The sequence below is a fragment of the Myotis yumanensis genome, unplaced genomic scaffold (genome assembly GCF_028538775.1).
Source record: "Myotis yumanensis isolate MYYU_CA2020_CCGP unplaced genomic scaffold, mMyoYum1.0.hap1 SCAF_20, whole genome shotgun sequence".
NCBI lineage: Eukaryota > Metazoa > Chordata > Mammalia > Chiroptera > Vespertilionidae > Myotis > Myotis yumanensis.
Window position 1 is genome coordinate 11,435,177 of NW_027223771.1, and position 18,296 is coordinate 11,453,472.

The following is an 18,296-nucleotide window of genomic DNA, read 5'->3' on the forward strand; positions in this document are numbered from 1 at the left end:
CAGGCCCGGGTTGCGGGCTCCATCCCCACGGTGGGGCGTGCGGGAGGCAGCCGATCCGTGATTCTCTCTCCTCATGGATGTTTCTCTCTCTCTCCCTCTCCCTTCCTCTCTGAAATCAATAGAAATATATCTTTTTAAAAATCCCGAGTGCACCCTCCCTCCAGAGCCAAAGACAGACTCGGTCTGGCCCACCATTGGGGCTCCCAGGAGCATTGAACGCCCACCAGCCGGGGTGCTGACTCCCACGGCGCCCCGCTGTGAGCTGCTCCCCCCGCCACCCCCCCCCCCCCCGCCCAGTCCTCCCCCCACCAGGAGGCGGATTCCATGGAGTCGGCCCAGGAGCTGGCCTGGCCCTGGGCACAGCCCTGGCCTGGGGCAGGGACATGGGCAGGGTGGGCAGCGAGGGGAGGGGGCGTCTCCGTGGGCTCTGCCCACTGTGCCACCAGGGCCCCGGCAAGCACAGGGCCTGACTCAGCCCACATCCCCATCGGAGTCCCTGGTCACGTGTCTGTGGTCAGGGCCGCAGGCCGCAGCGAGGGCGCGATTAGCTGTGAGCGACTCAGACGACAACCCCTCTGTTCCATTTTTTTGGAGGGGGGAGGGACTCGTAGGATTGCCTTTTTTTAAAAAATATATATTTTTATTGATTTCAGAGAGGAAGGAAGAGGGAGAGAGAGAGAAACATCCATGATGAGAGAGAATCATGGATCGGCTGCCTCCTGCACGCCCCCTACTTGGGATCGAGCCCACAACCCGGGCCTGTGCCCTGACCGGGAATCGAACCCTGACCTCCTGGTTCTTAGGTCAACGCTTAACCCCTGAGCCACACCGGCCGGGCCCCCCTTAGGATTTCTTAAAATCTTGTTCATGTGGTTGCTCCGGATCAGACATCTTTCAGTTTTAAAGTCCAAACGCAGTCTCTTCTTTTCAAAAGAAAAAAAAAAAAAATCAACCACAAATTCAAAGTCAGCTGTTTCTATAAAAAGGGAGAAAATAGTTCTTTTAAAAGAAACCATCGCCCAAACGGGAGCGTTCAAATAGGAGATGGTCACATAAATACACACGCCTGTCCTAAGCATAGGGCGGTGTGGGGCCACGGGTTTATTCCCCGTCACGTGTTCAATGTGATTGAAACCCAGCGAAGCCGAGCTGTGGCGGACACGGTCAGCTCAACGTCGGTCACCTCCACCCCCTGAGTGTGGCAGACAATTGTCAACACAAAGAAAAGGCCCCGGCCGGCGTGGCTCAGTGGCTGAGCCTCGGCCTAGGAACCAGGAGGTCAGGGTTCGATTCCCGGTCGAGGGCACAGGCCCGGGTTGCGGGCTCCATCCCCAGTGGAGGGCGTGCAGGAGGCAGCCGGTCCGTGAGTCTCTCTCATCGTGTATGCTTCTCTCTCTCTCGCTCCCTCTCCCTTCCTCTCTGACATCAATAAAAAATATATGACAAAGGAAAAAACAAAAACCTGTGACCCTTCAGTCCCTTCAGTCCGCAGCCGACGCTCTAACCACTGAGCAGCCGGCCCGGGCTGTGCTGCGAGATGTCTTCGGTGGCCGCGTGAAGGTGGCAGAGGGTTCGGGGAAGAAGGGCCTTAGAGCACGCAAGGTGCAGGGGTGACAGGCCGGGAGGAGGCGGGAGGCCCGGGGGAGAGGCGGACGGAGATGCGCCCTCAGGGTGAGGGGAGATGGGTGAGGGCAGGGGTGGGGCGAGCAGGGGGAGGCTGAGAGAGGGAGTGTGTGCGGCTCTGGGAGCCAAGCGGGGAACCCAGGTGCAGTCTTACCGGCCCCCGAAATAGCCCGCACCTGGGTCACAGGTCTTGCTGGTTGAACCCCTTGCTGCTTCTTTTCATTTTAAAGATATTTTTATTGATGTCAGAGAGGAAGGGAGAGGGAGAGAGAGAGAGACATCCATGATGAGAGAGCATCACGGATCGGCTGCCTCCTCCACGCCCCCACACTGGGGATGGAGCCCACAACCCGGGCCTGTGTCCTGGGTTTCAGCCAAAATGTGAGGCAGGAGGTGAGATGTACTCACAGGAGGGATGCCCGAGGCTGCTCGGGAATGGCCTCCACCCCTTAGGCCTCTAGTGATATGACCATTTCCCAGGCGCTGCCCCCTGCCTACTGCCCGTGCAGGAGCTACAAGCTGGCCAAGCCCCTGGCAGCCAGGCGTGTCCGCGCCTCCCAGCTGACTGGTCAGACGCCAGCTCTGCTGTGTTAGTAGGAAGGGCTGAAGTCCTCCCCTCAGCCTCATGGTGGAAATTTAAATAAAATGATGTGAAACCGGCCTCGCTGGTGCGGCTCAGTGGATAGAGCGCCGGCCGGAGGACTGAAGGGTCCAGGGTTCGATTCCCGGTCAAGGTCACAGGCCCGGGTTGCGGGCTTGATCCCCAGTGTGGGGCGTGCAGGAGGCAGCCGATCCGTGATTCTCTCTCATCATTGACGTTTTTCTCTCTCTCTCTCTCCCTCTCCCTTCCTGTCTGTAATCAATAAAAAAATATTTAAAAATCAGTGGGAAAAATATCCTCGGGTGAGGATTGAAAAAAGAAAGAAACGCGGGTGACGGCCCGTTTCCCACCACATGTGGTGGCGAAGCAGAGACAGACATGCAGGACTTGGGGCCGCGGGAAGCCGGCCGGGGAGTGAGCGGCGCTAAGAAGGGGGGCGCGCTGGCTGCCCCGGGGCCGTCCTGTGATCCGGCCGCGGCAAAAGGCGGTTTCTAATTACCCAGCCGCTGGCTGCGTTCTGATGTGAAAGAGAGGAAATGGCTGAACTCCCTGCTAGTCACAGACAAGCCCAGGGGCCAGGCGGGAGCGTCTGGCCCGACCGCTGCTGGGCCGCACACGCCACTGCCCGCGGCCCGGCCGCTGCTCCTGGATGACCCTCCCGAGGCCACAGCGGCCCCGCCCCAGCCACTGCCCGTCCTGCAGGGGCAGCGAAGGCAATTTCCTCCCCAAAACTTCATCCTCCTCCTCTTCTTCTTCTTTTTCTTTTTTTAAATACTAGAGGCCTGGTGCACAAAATTCGTGCACGGGTGGGGGTGTCCCTCAGCCCGGCCTGCACTCTCTCTAATCCGGGACCCCTTGGGGGACATCCCTCGCACAATCCGGAACCACTGGCTCCTAACTGCTCACCTGCCTGCTGGCCTGATGGCCCCTAGCTGCTCTCCCCTGCCAGCCTGATCACCCCTAACCACCTCTGCCTTGGCCCCCGCCACGGTGGCTTTGTCCGGAAGGACATCTGGAAGACGTCTGGTCTAATTAGCATATTACCCTTTAATTAGTATAGATGTTCACTGATTTCAGAGAGGAAGGGAGAGGGAGAGAGAGAAACATCAATGATGAGAATCACGGGTCGGCTGCCTCCTGCACACCCCACACTGGGGATCGAGCCCGCAACCCGGGCCTGTGCCCTGACCGGGAATTGAACTGTGACCTCCTGGTTCATAGGTCGATGCTCAGCCACTGAGCCCCGCTGGCCGGGCCCTGGTTATATCTTGAAGAAGCTAAAGAATCCCGACAGACTGCACTGGCCAGTGTGGCTCAGTGAATAGAGAGTCGGCCTGCAGACCGAAGGGTCCTGGGTTCGATTTCTGGTCAGGGCACATGCCTGGGTTGTGGGCTCAATTCCCAGCGTGGGGCATGCAGGAGGCAGCCGATCCATGAGTCTCTCTCATCATTGATGTTTCTCTCTCTCTCTCTCTCTCCCTCTCCCTTCCTCTCTGAAATCAGTAAAAATATCTTAAAAGAAAAAATAGAATTTCAAGAAGGCAAACAGCTACAGCTTACAAGATAAGGGGCCTCCTGCTGGGGCCCTGCTGGTTACCATTTATTGAGCACCTACTGTGCGCTGGGAACTGTGTGAAGGCAGAGACCCGGGTGAGGGTGAGGCCAGTGTGTCTCTTAGATTGAGGAGCCCCTTTCAGTGCGGGAGGCGCCCGTGGCCAGAGCAGCGACCGGCGGGACCAGGGGACCGTGGCCTTGCTAGTGGGAGCGCCGTCGTCCGTGTGATCTGCCGGGAGAAGCCCAGATGCCGCTGCCCTGCCTGCCGCGTGCCGGGCGGCTCGGGCCCTGTTTCCGGAAGCACAGAGAGCAGGGCGATGCCGCAGCTCCTCTTGTTGAGGAAGAAACACCAGCTTTTCCTGCAAAAACGGGGAAGCCTGAGGAAGGCAAAGACGAGATGACGACTCTGTGGCTGATTTTTCTCAATCGTGACGACAACAGGATGGGGGTTCTCTGCAGAATTTACAGACCTTAGGGGGATTGGCAGCATTAAGAAGCTTACGGCTCAGTCCACACCATGCGGCAAGCGTGTCCCACGCAGAGGCTGACACGGGCCAGGTAGACAAGGTTTGCGTGGATGTGGCCACGAAAAAACAAGAGCTTCCGTTTTCATAGAAACGCAGGTTTGTTTCGATGGAGACGTGCTGAATGCAAAGGGCTGAGATAAACGAGTCATCGTTCACATAAAGAAATAGAACATTTTAATAAAAATTAATCATTTTTCTTGAGCATTGATTCACCAGACCCTGAGTCACTGCACAAATGAATAAGCGTCACGCAGATAAACCTATTTCTCTAGCTCTCTGGAAATGAGATAGTTCCTGTTGCCACACCAAGCAGGTCAGTCCCAGACCAAGGACGTGGCCATCGGCTGCTGGAACATTCGCTGCCGGTATCAGTGGGGAGAGACCGTGCGCCTGCGGGTGAGGCGCGTAAGGGACGTGAATGCAACACGATGACAGTCCTCCGTCATTAGCGAACGTTGTCGTTTGATATTAATAACTAGAGGCCTGGTGCATGAAATGAGTGCTCGAATAGGGTCGCTAGTCCTGGCCGACAATCAGGGCCAATCGGGGCCTTCCTTCATTCCGCACTACCCCCTGGTGGTCAGCGCACGTCATAGTGAGCGGTCAAACTCCTGGGGGGTCAAACTCCCGAGGGGACAATTTGCATATTAGCCTTTTATTATATAGGATTACGTATAACAGGATGCTGTAAAAATCAAGTTACAAAATTTTTATTAAAATGTTTCTCACGTACCGTTATATTGGCTGGGCCACAAAAATATTCATGGTGGGCTACACGTGGCCCGCGGGCCACGAGTTCGACATGCTTGCCTTCGACAGCTGATGGTCAGCCTGGAGCAGGGGGACAGCAGGCCACGCTCCCAAGAGCCTGTGTGCAGGAGCCCGTGTCTGAGGAGTCGGCCGACTGCGTTTCAGGGGTGCGGAGCTATCGCGAAATAAGGGCCCTGACAGTGGGTGATGGTGCTGCTGGCTCCTCCTCCCAGGAGACGAGCCCATGGGGGGCCCCAAGCGAGGGCAGTGACGGCCAGGACGCAGACCGGCTGACGGGGGGCAGGCCGGGCGAGGCTTCCCCTCCAGGGCCATGGGCTCAGGTGTCGGGCGGACGGGCCCACTCGGGTGGCACACGCTCACGTGGTCGCTGCTCAGTTGTTTATTTTGGGGACAGTGAAGGCGGATACGGGGAGACCATTTACCAAGTTTCACACTTGTGCTCTGCCCTGGGCGAGGGCTCTGAGAAGCGTGCTCCTTGCAGGGAGCCCTTCACTTGGACGTAAGCAACCACACAGCGTACGGATGAGCCCTGTGGCCCTGGCCGGTGTGGCCCAGTGGATAGAGCGTCAGCCTGAGGACAGAAGGGTCCCGGGTTGGATTCCGGTCAAGAGCACATGCCTGGGTTACAGGCTCCTCCCCGGCCCGGGTCCGGGTCGGGGCGCGTGCAGGAGGCAACTCATCGATGTGTCTCTCTCACTTTGATGTTTCCGCATTTCCCTCTCCCTTCCACTCTCTCTAAAGTCAATGGGGAAATATCCTCAGGTGAAAGTTAACAACATCTATATATATAAAAGCCTAATATGCAAATTGTCCCCTCAGGAGTGAGACCGGGAGTTGGATCACTCTCTATGTTGTGCGCTGACCACCAGGGGGCAGCATGGAATGAAGAAGGCCCTGGCCGGCAGCGGGAAGGCCCCGATCAGCCCTGATCGCCAGCCAGGCCTCGGGACCCTATTCGTGCACGGGTAGGGTCCCTTGCAGCTGCCGGCTGCAGGCGGAGGCCTCCCTCCCTTCCCCGGCCAGCCCCGCCCTCTGGTCGAACTCCCGGCCGAGGGGACAGTTTGCACACTACGCTTTTATTATATAGGACAAGCCCCGCGGGGTGGGGTGGAGAGAAGGCCCGAGTTCAAAGTCCCAGCCTCCTTGGGGACCAGAGACGGGAGGAAGGCCCTGGGCTGAGCCCCACGGGGCGCGGGAAGTGGTGAGTGACGCCGCCAGGAAGGCCGCAGGGGTTGGGTCGGGCGGAAGGTGGGTCTGACACTCCGGAGGCACCACGAAGAGCTGGGCTAGGCGCACCTTGGCCACGGACAATAGTTGGTTCCCAGTCCGACAAGAAAGCAAACTTTAAGTTAACGCCACACCTGGGGGGAGCGGCCCACGGGGCAGGGGCCCTGCCTGGACCTCGACCTTCTTCTCCGGCCCCAGCCCCTCCCTCACTCCCTTCCCAGCAGCCACCCTGGCCCTCCCTCCACAGGCCCCCAGCGCTGCCTGGACCTCTCGGCCCCAGGGCCTTTGCACATCCCTTCTCTCCGCCCCTCAACCTCGGCTTCAGGGCTCAGCCACTTTCTTCCCTCCATACTTTCTTTTATAACATTTGCCATTTTACTTGGCTGTAATTTTATTTATTTACTCTTTTTTTAAAATTTTTAAACATGTGTTTATTGATTTCAGAGAGGAAGGGAGGGGGATAGAGAGAGAAGCATCCATGATGAGAGAGAATCATGGACCCGCTGCCCCCTGCACGCCCCATACTGGGGATGGAGCCTGCAACCCGGGCCTGTGCCCTGACCGGGAATCGAACCCTGACCTCCTGGTTCCTAGGTTGATACTCAGCCCCTGAGCCACGCCGGCCGGGCGAACGGCAATTTCTTATTATCACCCAACACCCAGGCCTATTGGGGTTCCCCATGGTCCCCACGATGCCTTCCACGCTGAGTCCTGGCCCCGGATCCGAGCGGAGTCCTCCCACAGGGCAGCGTGTTTTGCAAACCATCCAGAACGTCCTAATTCGGACCAGATGTTCACCCACGTGGGCACAGCGGGGACCAGACGCCCCCCCCTCCCCCTTGCATTTCGGGAACCTCAGGCCTTTCTCAAAGCTGCTTGGCCCCGGATGGCCTGCGAGTCCAGGAAGGGCGGCCGCAGGGCCCAGACCTGCATGAGGGGCCGCCGGCATTCCCGGAGCCACAGCGGCCACATGGAGGCCGCGCAGGCCCACGCCCCCGAGGAGGGCGATGAGCCATGGGAAAAGCAGCTTCGCTTCCCGAACGCCGGGCCGGCCCGAGAAATCCCGCCTCCGCTCCTGAAGGGGCGGCCCCGGGAAGGCCTGGAGGCGATGCGGGGGGGGGGGGGTAGAGGTCTGGTCCCCACTGTGCCCCACGTGGGTGAACCCTCGAGGTCAACCCTCGAGAAGTCATCCATTTGGGGGGACAAAGCACTTTCTCCGGTTCAGCTCCAATGCAGCTGGTGGGGAGGCCCCAGGCTGGACAGGACTCTCCCCACAATGTTTGGGGGTAGAGCTGGGGGGAGGGTCTGTGCAAGACTTGGCTTGTGCCAGGATGTTTTGTTTTTATCTTGATGGCATTTTGTGTTTTAATATATAGACCAGAGGCCCGGTGCTCGAGATGCATGAACTTGGGGGTGGGGGGTGCCGTCCGGGAGCCCTTGGGGGATGTCAGACTGATGCAGGAGTGGGCCTAAGCCAGCAATCGGACATCCAGCTGTGAGCCCGGCTTCTGGCTGAGAGGCGCTCCCCCGTGGGAGGGCACTGACCCCACCAGGGGGCTGCTCCTGCATTGAGCGTCTGCCCCCTGGTGGTCAGTGCGCATCATAGCGACCGGTCATTCCACCGTTTGGTTGATTTGCATATTGGCCTTTTGTTATATAGGATATACTAGAGGCCCGGTGCATGAAATTCAAGCACAGGTAGGGTCCCTAGTCTTGGCCGGTGATCAGGGCCATCTGTGGGGTGACCAGCGGGGTGATCTGGGGCCTCTGCTGGCATCCGCTTTGGCTGGCCTAGTCCCTGCAGGCAGCTACTGCATTGAGCATCTGCCCCCTGGTGGCCAGTGCATGTCATAGCAACCGGTCATTCTGCCAACTTACACATTAGGCTTTTATTATATAGGATATTTTTAAAAAAATTTTGTTAATTTTCACCCAAGGATATTTTTCCATTGATTTTTATAGAGGGAAAGAGAGAGGGAAAGACAGAGAGAAACATCGAGGTGAGAGAGACACATCGATTGGTTGCCTCCTGCATGCACCTCGACCAGGGCCCGGGTGAGCGAGGTGACATCAACCAAGGTACATGCCCTTGACTGGAAAAGAATCCAGGACCCTTTGGTCCACAGGCCAAGATGTTTTGCTTTTATCTTGAGGAGTATTTTGTGTTTTAATATATATATGAGAGGCCTGGTGCACGAATTCGTGCACGAGTGGTGTCCCTCTGCCTGGCCTGCAGAGATCAGACTAAAACCTGCAGTCCAATGCCATCTGCAACTCCTACCCGCCACTCCCACTCATCCTGGCCCATTGCACCTGCAGCAGGCTCGCGCCCAATCAGTTCCTGGCCCCGTCTTGCCCACTCCCGACCTGGGCCGATCTGGGCTGGCCGGCCGAGGAGGGACATGGGAGGTTGGCCAGCTGGGGAGGGACCGTGGGAGGGCTCCAGGGCATGTCCGGCCCATCTCACTCAGTCCTGATTGGCTGGACCCCAGCAGCACACTAACCTACCAGTCGGAGCATCTGCCCCCTGGTGGTCAGTGCACATGATAGCAACCGGTCAACTGGTCGACTGTCTGTCCCCTGGTGGTCAATGCACATCACAGTGAGTGGTTGAGCGGCATTAGCATATCATTAGCATATTACACTTTGATTGGTTGAACAGTCAAATGGTCACCGGAGGACTGGACACTTAGCATATTAGGCTTTTATTATATAGGACAGTGATGACGGTGAACCTATGACACACGTGTCAGAGGTGACACGCGAACTCATTTTTTTGGTTGATTTTTCTTTGTTAAATGGCATTTAAATATCTAAAATAAATATCAAAAATATAAGTCTTTGTTTGACTATGGTTGCAAATATCAAAAAATTTCTGTATGTGACACAGCACCAGAGTTAAGTTAGGGTTTTTCAAAATGCTGACACGCTGAGCTCAAAAGGTTCACGATCACTGATATAGGATATGGAGATATATATATAATTAGAAGCCCAGTGCACAAAATTTGTGCACTGGAGGTGGGGGAGGTCCCTCAGCCTGGCCTGTGCCCTCTCGCAGTCCAAGACCCCTTGGGGGATATCTGACTGCTGGCTCACAGTCCGGGACTCCTCGCTTCTCACCGCCCGCCTGCTCGCTGCTCCTTAACGCTGCTGTGGAGACTAGAGAGGCTCCCGCCACCACTGCTGCACTCGCCAGCCGTGAGCCCGGCTTCTGGCTGAGCAGTGCTCCCCCGTGGGAGCGCACTGACCACCAGGGGGCAGCTCCTGTGTTGAGCGTCTGCCCCCCAGTGGTCAGTGCACATCATAGCGACCAGTCATTCTGGTCATTCCGCTGTAACGGCCACTTAGGTTTTTATTTTATATATATAGATATATTTTTTGTATTTTATCTTTTTAAAATTCTTTATTGTTTTAAGTATTACATATGTCTTCTTTTTTCCCCATTGACCTCTCCCCGGCCACTCCCACCCCCCTAAATATATTCTTATTAACTTCAGAGAGGGAGGGAGAGAGAAACATCAATGATGAGAGAGAATCATGGATCGGCTGCCTCCTGCATCCCCCACACTGGGGATCAAGCCCACAACCCAGGCATGTGCCCTGAGCGGGAATCGAACTGTGACCTCCTGGTTCCTAGGTCAGTGCTCAACCACTGAGCCACACCGGCCGGCCATGGTTTGCTCCGTTTTGAACTTGGTGGGAGTTTGGTGGGTGTCCCATAGTCTTGGGACAGCAGAGCCTTGGTCCACAGTCCCCCAAGCAGCGGCTCCCGAGTGTCCTTCCGATGCTTCTCTCGGGTTTCTGAGTGATGCATGTGTCTGGGCCTATCGGGGCCGGCTGGCCAAGGAGGGACACGGGAGGTTGGCCAGTCAGGGAGGAACCGCGGGAGGGCTCCAGGGCGTGTCCTGGGGGAGCACAGCTTCTCCCCCGCCTGCCCGTTCCCTGCTCCACAGCGAGGGGAAGATGCTGGCAGGTCCGCCCCAAGCAGAGCTCCCCCCACCTTCCCTGTACGACGGGGTTTGGACAGACTGATACACACAGGACACTTCCCAGACGCCCTGGCACATGCTAACCCTCTGCCCTCAGTGCAGCCTGGGCCCTGGGACCCTCCATCACTCCCCCCCACCCCCCGACCCCGCCAAGGCCTCTCCACCAGGCCAGGGAGCCGGTCCCAGGCAGGGCGCAGGGGAACTCACACGGGGTGGGGAAGCCTGCCGCTCCCCCTCCCTCCGGCCCATCTGGTCGGGGGGGGGATTCTGTGTTGTGGGGCGTCCTGGGGGCTGGGGGATGTTCGGCCGCATCAATAAAATGATCTAGTTTGTTTTAAAAAAGACATTAAAAACATTTCAAAAACAAGGTCTGGTCTGATCATTTGATGCATTTTGAAAAAGAATCCTTTCTTCAAGTGGCTACACAAATGATTAGCGCAACATCAAAAATTACAAAGTCCAGTTTTATTTTTTATTATTATTTTTTTAAATCCTCACCAGAGGATATTTTCCCATTGATTTTTTAGAGAGAGGGAAAGACAGAGAGAAATATCGATGTGAGAGAAACACATCGATGGGCTACGGCTGGACCTGTAACCGAGGGACGTGCCCTTGACCGGAATCCACGCGGCCTCCACCACAAGATGCCGGGAGTGTCTTCAGGCTCTGCCACGCGTCCTCTGGGGACCCATCACCCCCAGCTGAGACTCCCCGCTCTCGGTCTTAAGAGACTTGTTTAAAAAGCCAGATATTCCTAGAGACTCAGTGGTTGAGTGTCGATCTGTGAAGCAGGTCACGGGTTCGATTCCCATCCAGGGCACCGGCCCGGGCTGCGGGCTCGATCCCCAGTGTGGGGCGTGCAGGAGGCAGCCGGTCCACGATTCTATCTCATCATTGATGCTTCTCTCTCCCTCTCTGAAATCAATAAAAACATATATTTTAAAAAGAAGCCACCCCTGCTGTAAGCACAGGAGCCCCGTCCCTCACCGGGGATGAGGACGTCCTGGCTCACGTCCCTGAATCAGCGGTTTGGTCAGGGACCTGGGGGGGGCGGGGGGGCGCCACTGGGGCCCGGAGTCCCATCACCGACCACAGGGCAGGGCCGGTGACTCCCGTGGCAGCTGAGCTACCCCCCCTGGGCCTGCCTCCTCGGGGTCTTGTTCCTGCTCCCCACTCTCCCCTGGACATGCAGAGGGAAGAGGCCGTCTGTCACCGTGACAGGCCCCGCCCCCGCAGCCCCCACAGCACATCTGCCCCAGGACTGCGGGCCCCTCCGTCTGGCTCCGCCTCTTCTCCACTGAGCCCAGCATTTGCTGACAGAGCGCAGAGCCTAAGGATACTTCTTTTTTAAATTTAATTTTTATTTTTTAAAAATTTCTAATTTTTATTTATTTAAATCCTAACTAGAGGATATTTTTCCATTGATTTTTTTAGAGAGGGAAAGACAGAGAGAAATACCGATGCGAGAGAAACACATTGACGGGTTGCAGCTGGACCAGGGCCGGGGCCGGGGAGGAGCCTGCAACAGAGGTACGTGCCATTGACCGGAATCGAACCCGGGACCCTGTGGTCCGCAGTCCGACGCTCTACCCACTGAGCCACACCGGCCAGGGCTAAGAATACTGTAACAGCACACCTGCACTCTGAATGGTGTTCCTTACAAAGGCTGCAGGTCGATGTGCTGGCTCTTCCCACGTGATCAGATGAGCCCACGCGTGTGGAACCTTAAATTCGCCCAGATATCAGGACCCGTTCAACTCAGTCAGTCATCACTGCGCCCGAAGTCTGGGCCAAGGCGATCGGATCACCGACGTCAGGGCTCTAAAGATTAAGGTGAGCCCTGGCCGGTGTGGTGTCGCTCAATGGATAGAGCGTCGGCCTGCAGACTGAAGGGTCCTGGGTTCGACTGAAGGGCACAGGCCCGGGTTGCGGGCTCGATTCCCAGTGTGGGGCGTGCAGGGCAGCTGATGGGTGACTCTCTCTCATCATGGATGCTTTTGTCTCTATCTCCCTTCCTCTCTGAAATCTATAAAAATATTAAATAAATAAAAATTAAAGTTAAAATGTCTACAACTAGTATTAAGAATGATCTAGTTTATTTTTTAAAAACCATTAAAAACATTTGAAAAACAAGGTCTGGTCTGATCATCTTATGCGTTTTGAAAAAGAATCCTTTAAGTGGCTACACAAACTATCAGTGCAACATCAAAAATTACAAAACCCATTTTTCACTAAATTGCATCTGTTCCTTCTATGGAAATCTCTCAGAGCGAGGAAAGTGATTTCTAAAAAAGGTTTACAATCAAGGCAGTAATCTTGCCACGTTAGCTAATATCCTGAGTAGGGCTAAGAAGAAACGGCCCAGAACGATATAAAAATTTACTTTTTTTTAAAGAAAAAGGTATGGAGCCTAACTTTCATGAACACGAATGTAAATACGAGTGGTGTGATTTGCGAGGGAATATAAAGATGGGTTTACAGGCTAACCCGTGAACGTGGCATTGTTTTCTAGACAAACAAACCTTAAGATGGATCGGCTACAACAGTGACCTGAACTAAATAAAGCGCCCTGGCCGGTTTAGCTCAGTGGCTAGAGCGTCAGCCTGCAGACTGAAGGGACCCGGGATTGATTCCGGTCAAGGGCACATGCCCGGGTTGCAGGCTCGATCCCCAGTGGGGGGCGTGCAAGAGGCAGCCCATCCATGATTCCCTCTCATCATGGATGTTTCTCTTTCTCTCCCTCCCTGAAATCAATAAAAATACATTAAAAAAAAGAAAAAGTGGGCGTCTCCAGACGATCCTGGGCGCTGGGCTGGATGGTGAGCTGTGGGACATGTTTATGATGTGCCGGGAGTGTGAGGCGCTGACAGGCGGGGCACAGGTGGGAGTAAGTCACCGGACACTGCGTTCCCGTCTTGCCTTGCACCTGATCAATGAGAACCCGTAGGAAGCGAGTTCTCTCCCCCTTTCCCTGCGGTCTGGCTATGTACGGGCAGCGAGCGCACACAGACGACGCAGCAGAGCGGTTTCCTGGGCAGCCCGGCCCCTGAGCGTTTATTGGAGACAGGCCGCCGGCGGGCTACTTGTTCTTGCTGAGGGTCCGCTGCTTCTCCGCGTGCTCCACGATCTTCTCCTCCACGGAGAGGCCCTTGCGCCTGCGCACCGCGTTCATGTACTTGCGGGCCTGGTTCTCCGAGTCGGCCTTCTCCCCGAAGTGCAGGTACTCCTCCTCCGTGGTCGGCACCCAGAAGGGGTCGCTGGGGATGACCTGGGGAGAGGAGGCGACAGCATGTGCTGGGTCAGCCAAGTCTACTTTCCTTCCAGAGGCCAAGCTATAATAATAGAAGCGTAACATGCTAATTCGACCGGACAGCTGGACGTCCTTCCGGACGAAGCCAGGGCTGTGAGGGCCGAGCCCCTTGCACGAATTTCGTGCACCAGGCCTCTAGTTCAGGAATAAAGTTTAAACACTGAGCAGTCAAGCCTGCAGGGATGGCCACGGACAGGAAGAGCCGTCCGGCTTGGCCCAGTGGTTGACACCTTGAAGCCAGAGTCACCCTGGACCCCTCAAGCTGGTGGGAATTCCCTGAGCGAGTGACCCACCAACAAGGTGACCCCGAAGGCTGAGCCACAGACAGAGGAGCCCCTGGAGGCTGCAAGGCAGAGCCCGCTGAGAGCTGGGAGACCAAGGCGTTTCCTAATGGGCTCACCCAGAAGGCACCTGCCTGCCGGGGGGATGGCGCAGCTCAGACCTGATGCCTGTCCCCAATGCTCAGGAAGGAAGGCACCTGAGGGCCAGCTGAATGTTGGCTTGGATAAAAAAATAATCCTATATAATCCTATCTAATAAAAGACAAAAAGGGTAATTGACCATACCTTTGCTACGCTTCCCATTGGCTATTCAGGGTGATATGCAAATTAACCACCAACCAAGATGGTGGCTGGCAGCCACACAGCTGAAGCAAGCAGGAGGCTTGCTTGCTCCAGTGATGGAGGAAGCCAAGGTTCCCCGCCTGCCGCGACCCGGCTCTGAGCTCCGAAAGCAACAAAGTTTCAATTATAGAAGCTAAACAAACCCCAGATACCTGCTTTCAGCAGGCTGTGGCCTCGGAGCTGGAGCCGGCTCTCAGCTCCAGTGACAGCAATGAATTTTCAATTATAGAAGGCAAATAAATCCCAGAATAAAAAAAGAAAAAAACGAGAGGCTGGGAGCTTCAGTCACCGGCCAGCCTGAAAACCGCCCTCAGCCCCTCACCCAGACTGGCCAGGCACCCCAGTGGGGACCCCCACCCTGAAGGGGGTGTGACCAGCTGCAAACAGCTATCAGTCCCTCACCAGGCTGGCCAGGCATCCAAGTGGGACCCCCACCCTGATCCAGGACACCCTTCAGGGCAAACCAGTGGCCCCCACCCGGGCACCAGGCCTCTATCCTATATAGTAAAAGGGTAATATGCAAACTGACCCTAACAGCAGAAAGACTGGGAATGACTGGTCACTATGACACACACTGACCACCAGGGGGCAGACACTCAATGCAGGAGCTGCCCTCTGGTGGTCAGTGCGCTCCCACATGGAGGAGCTCTGCTCAGCCACAAGCCAGGCTGATGGCTGCCAGTACAGCGGTGGTGGTGGGAGCCTCTCCCGCCTCCTCAGCAGCGCTAAGGATGTCTGACTGCAGCTTAGGCCTGCTCCCCGCCGGCAAGTGGACATCCCCTGAGGGCTGCCAGGCTGCCAGAGGGATGTCTGACTGCCATCTTATGCCCAATCCTCCGGGGAGCGGGCCTAAGCAAGCAGGTGGTTATCCCCTGAGAGGTCCCAGACTGCGAGAGGGCACAGGCCAGGCTGAGGACCGCCCCCCCCCCCCCCCCCGGCCCCCCAAGTGCACAAATTTTTGTGCATCAGGCCTCTAGTAAAAGGATAATATGCAAATAGACCAAGCGGCAGAACCGGACAACCCATCAAAGCATAATATGCTAATGATATGCTAAGGCTGCTCAACCACTCGCTATAACATGCACTGACCACCAGAGGGCAGTCAACTGGTCGACCAGTCACTATGATGTGCACTGACCACCAGGGGGCAGATGCTCTGACTGGTAGGTTAGCTTGCTGCTGGGGTCCAGCCAATCAGGACTGAGTGAGATGGGCTGGACATGCCCTGGAGCCCTCCTGCTGTCCCTCCCTGGCCCGATCGCACACTGGTAGGGTTCCTCAGCCTGGCCTGCACGCTCTTGCAATCCGGGACCCCTCGGGGGATATTGGAGAGCCGGTTTCAGCCCGATCCCACAGGCCACCCAGAGGGATCCCACCTGTGCACGAGTTCGTGCACCGGGCCTCTAGTAATAATAATAAGAGCCCAGGAGGAGAGAGCTTCGGGAGCTCTAGTTCATTTTTGGCCCAATTTTCACCACGATCACAGCCAGCAGGTGGGAAGCTGCACGTGGGAAATGAACGCCTTCGCTGCTGTTGTCACCACGTGCCCCTCGCCCTGCGTGACCTCCGGCCGCCCCTCGGCGTGATCGGGGTGTTGAGCAGCTCATCCTGAGGCGGGGCCGGCCCACGTGGGGAACAGCCCGCTGGGAACACGTCTCTCTCTTGCTTGTTATTAGCGCCTTTTCTCAGAAGGGAAGATGCAGAGAGAAGCGATGCGATTGCTGACTGCACAGGTTTCCTCGTGGGAAATGCCTGCCGCTTTATTTTCTCGCTGTTTTGGAAGCACTTCCTCTCAAAAGCTCTTGATTGTAAATGACATGGTGTCGGGACACAAGTGGGGAAAGTGCCGCGGAGGGAGAAGCCAGATCCCAACCACTGTGTTACTGCTAAGCCTGACGCCGGGGGGACCAGAAAGAGGCAGAAAATGCCAGATCAATGACGGGTAATTACAATGTCGCCTTCAGGGCTCCCCGAGATGAGAGGCTTCGGGAACAGGAGCGTGACAGGTGGCAGGGATGGCAAAGGACAGCACGCACCTGGAGCAAACCCTTCCTCACTATGTTTTCCTCTAAAGTTACTTATTAACAGGCTAATCCTTGCCCGGCCGGCGTGGCTCAGTGTCGGCCTATGAACCAGGAGGTCACAGGTTTGATTCCCAGTCAGGGCACAGGCCCGGGTTGCAGGCTCCATCCCCAGTGGGGGGCGTGCAGGAGGCAGCCGATCCGTGATCCTCTCTCATCATTTATGTTTCTCTCTCTCTCTCCCTATCCCTCCCTCTCTGAAATCAATAAAAATATATTAAGCCCTGACCGGTGTGGCTCAGTGGATAGAGCATCGGCCTGAGGACTGAAGGGTCCCAGGTTCGATTCCGGTCAAGGGCATGTACCTTGGTTACGGGCACATCCCCAGTGGGGGGTGTGCAGGAGGCAGCTGATGGATGTTTCTCTCATCGATGTTTCTAACTCTCTATCCCTCTCTGTAAAAAATCAATAAAATATATTTAAAAAATAAAAATAGCCAAAACCGGTTTGGCTCAGTGGATAGAGCGTCGGCCTGCGGATTGAAAGGTCCCAGGTTCGATTCCGGTCAAGGGCGTGTACCTGGGTTGCGGGCACATCCCCAGTGGGAGATGTGCAGGAGGCAGCTGGTCGATGTTTCTAACTCTCTATCTCTCTCCCTTCCTCTCTGTAAAAAATCAATAAAAATATATTTAAAAATAAAAATAAAATAAAAAAAATAAAAAAATAAAAATATATTTTTAAAAAAGAGGCTGGACTGCCAGCCCCTCCCCGTTGATTTCTCCCTAAGTTAAAAGCCACCTGTTCCCCACCCTTTCTCCTCGCCCTGCGATGGGGATCTGTGACGTCTTCCTTTTTGATGATGGATCAGATTCCCCTCTCAAGGCTAGAAAATACTCTTCCTCAGAAAGCTCCTTAAAGCTTTACTTTAGAAAAAGTCTGACTTCCTTGTAAAACCTACACTGTATCTTGAGAGGGAAGGAAGGAGGGGATATTGTTTTAAATTTCACATCAGATTCGGAGGACGGGGTGTGTGCTATAAGCACATGTTGTCTAGGCCCCTCAGTGTGGATGGATGGACAGACCATCTGCTTGCTTCCTCCGGTCCCACTGACCAGTAGAGCCATCAGGAGGCCAAAGGGCCCGGGGGGTGTGTGTGTGGTGGGGAAGTGGTGGGGTGGGGGGAGGGCTCGCTGCCCTGGGTGTCAGCTGCAGGAAGCACATCCGCAGATGGAAGGAAGGGATGGGGGGGTTGGGGGGGCCCTGTTACCTCCCAGTGGCTGAAGATCAGCTGCGGGCTGGCCAGGCCGCTGGTCCTCTTGCGGATCTCGTCAGCGAAGCCGAAGCTCTCGGCCACGGGCAGCGCGGCCTTGATGATGAACATGTCCGTGCCCTCCTTCATCTCCTCCTGCAGCACGCGGCCTTCCCTCTTGGACAGGACAGCGTAGACCCGGCCTGCAACACCGCGAGTCTCTTAGCTCCATGGGCCCACGAGGCCGCGCTGCCTCACGGGCCCGGTGACAATCCACAAGCGAACTTAGGTCTGTTCCCAATCATTCTGGTTTCAGCCCCGGCCTGTGTGGCTCGGTGGATGGAGCGGCGGCCTGGGGACTGAAGGGTCCCGGGTTCGATTCCCGGTCAGGGCACAGGCCCGGGTTGTGGGCTCAATCCCCAGTAGGGGACGTGCAGGAGGCAGCCGATCCATGATTCTCTCTTATCACTGGTATTTCTCTCTCTCTCCCTTCCTCTCTGAAATCAATAAAATATATATTAAAAGTAATAATAATAATAATGTTGGTTTCCAAAAGCATAGATGCTTTATAAACGTTTATTTAAAAAGTAAAGCATGACCCGGCCGGCGTGGCTCAGTGGTTGAGCATTGACCTAGGAACCAGGAGGTCACTGGTTTGATTCCCGGTCAGGGCACAGGCCCGGGTTGCGGGCTCCATCCCCAGTGGGGGGCGTGCAGGAGGCAGCCAACCCATGATTCTCTCTCATCATGGCTGTTTCTCTCTCTCTTTCCCTCTCCCTTCCTCTCTGAAATCAGTAAAAA

The 18,296-nt window shown here is 55.9% G+C and overlaps 1 protein-coding gene across 1 annotated transcript in view; it reads right to left on the reverse strand.

Moving 5' to 3' along the window:
• Nucleotides 1-13,315: 13,315 nt before the first annotated feature.
• The window catches only part of EFL1 (elongation factor like GTPase 1), a 57,141-nt gene continuing 52,160 nt past the window's right edge, over nucleotides 13,316-18,296 (reverse strand). The window contains 2 exon segments of the mRNA XM_070400325.1: nucleotides 13,316-13,560; nucleotides 17,514-17,698. Of these exon segments, the coding sequence (XP_070256426.1) occupies nucleotides 13,372-13,560; nucleotides 17,514-17,698 (374 nt within the window). The 3' untranslated portion in view covers nucleotides 13,316-13,371.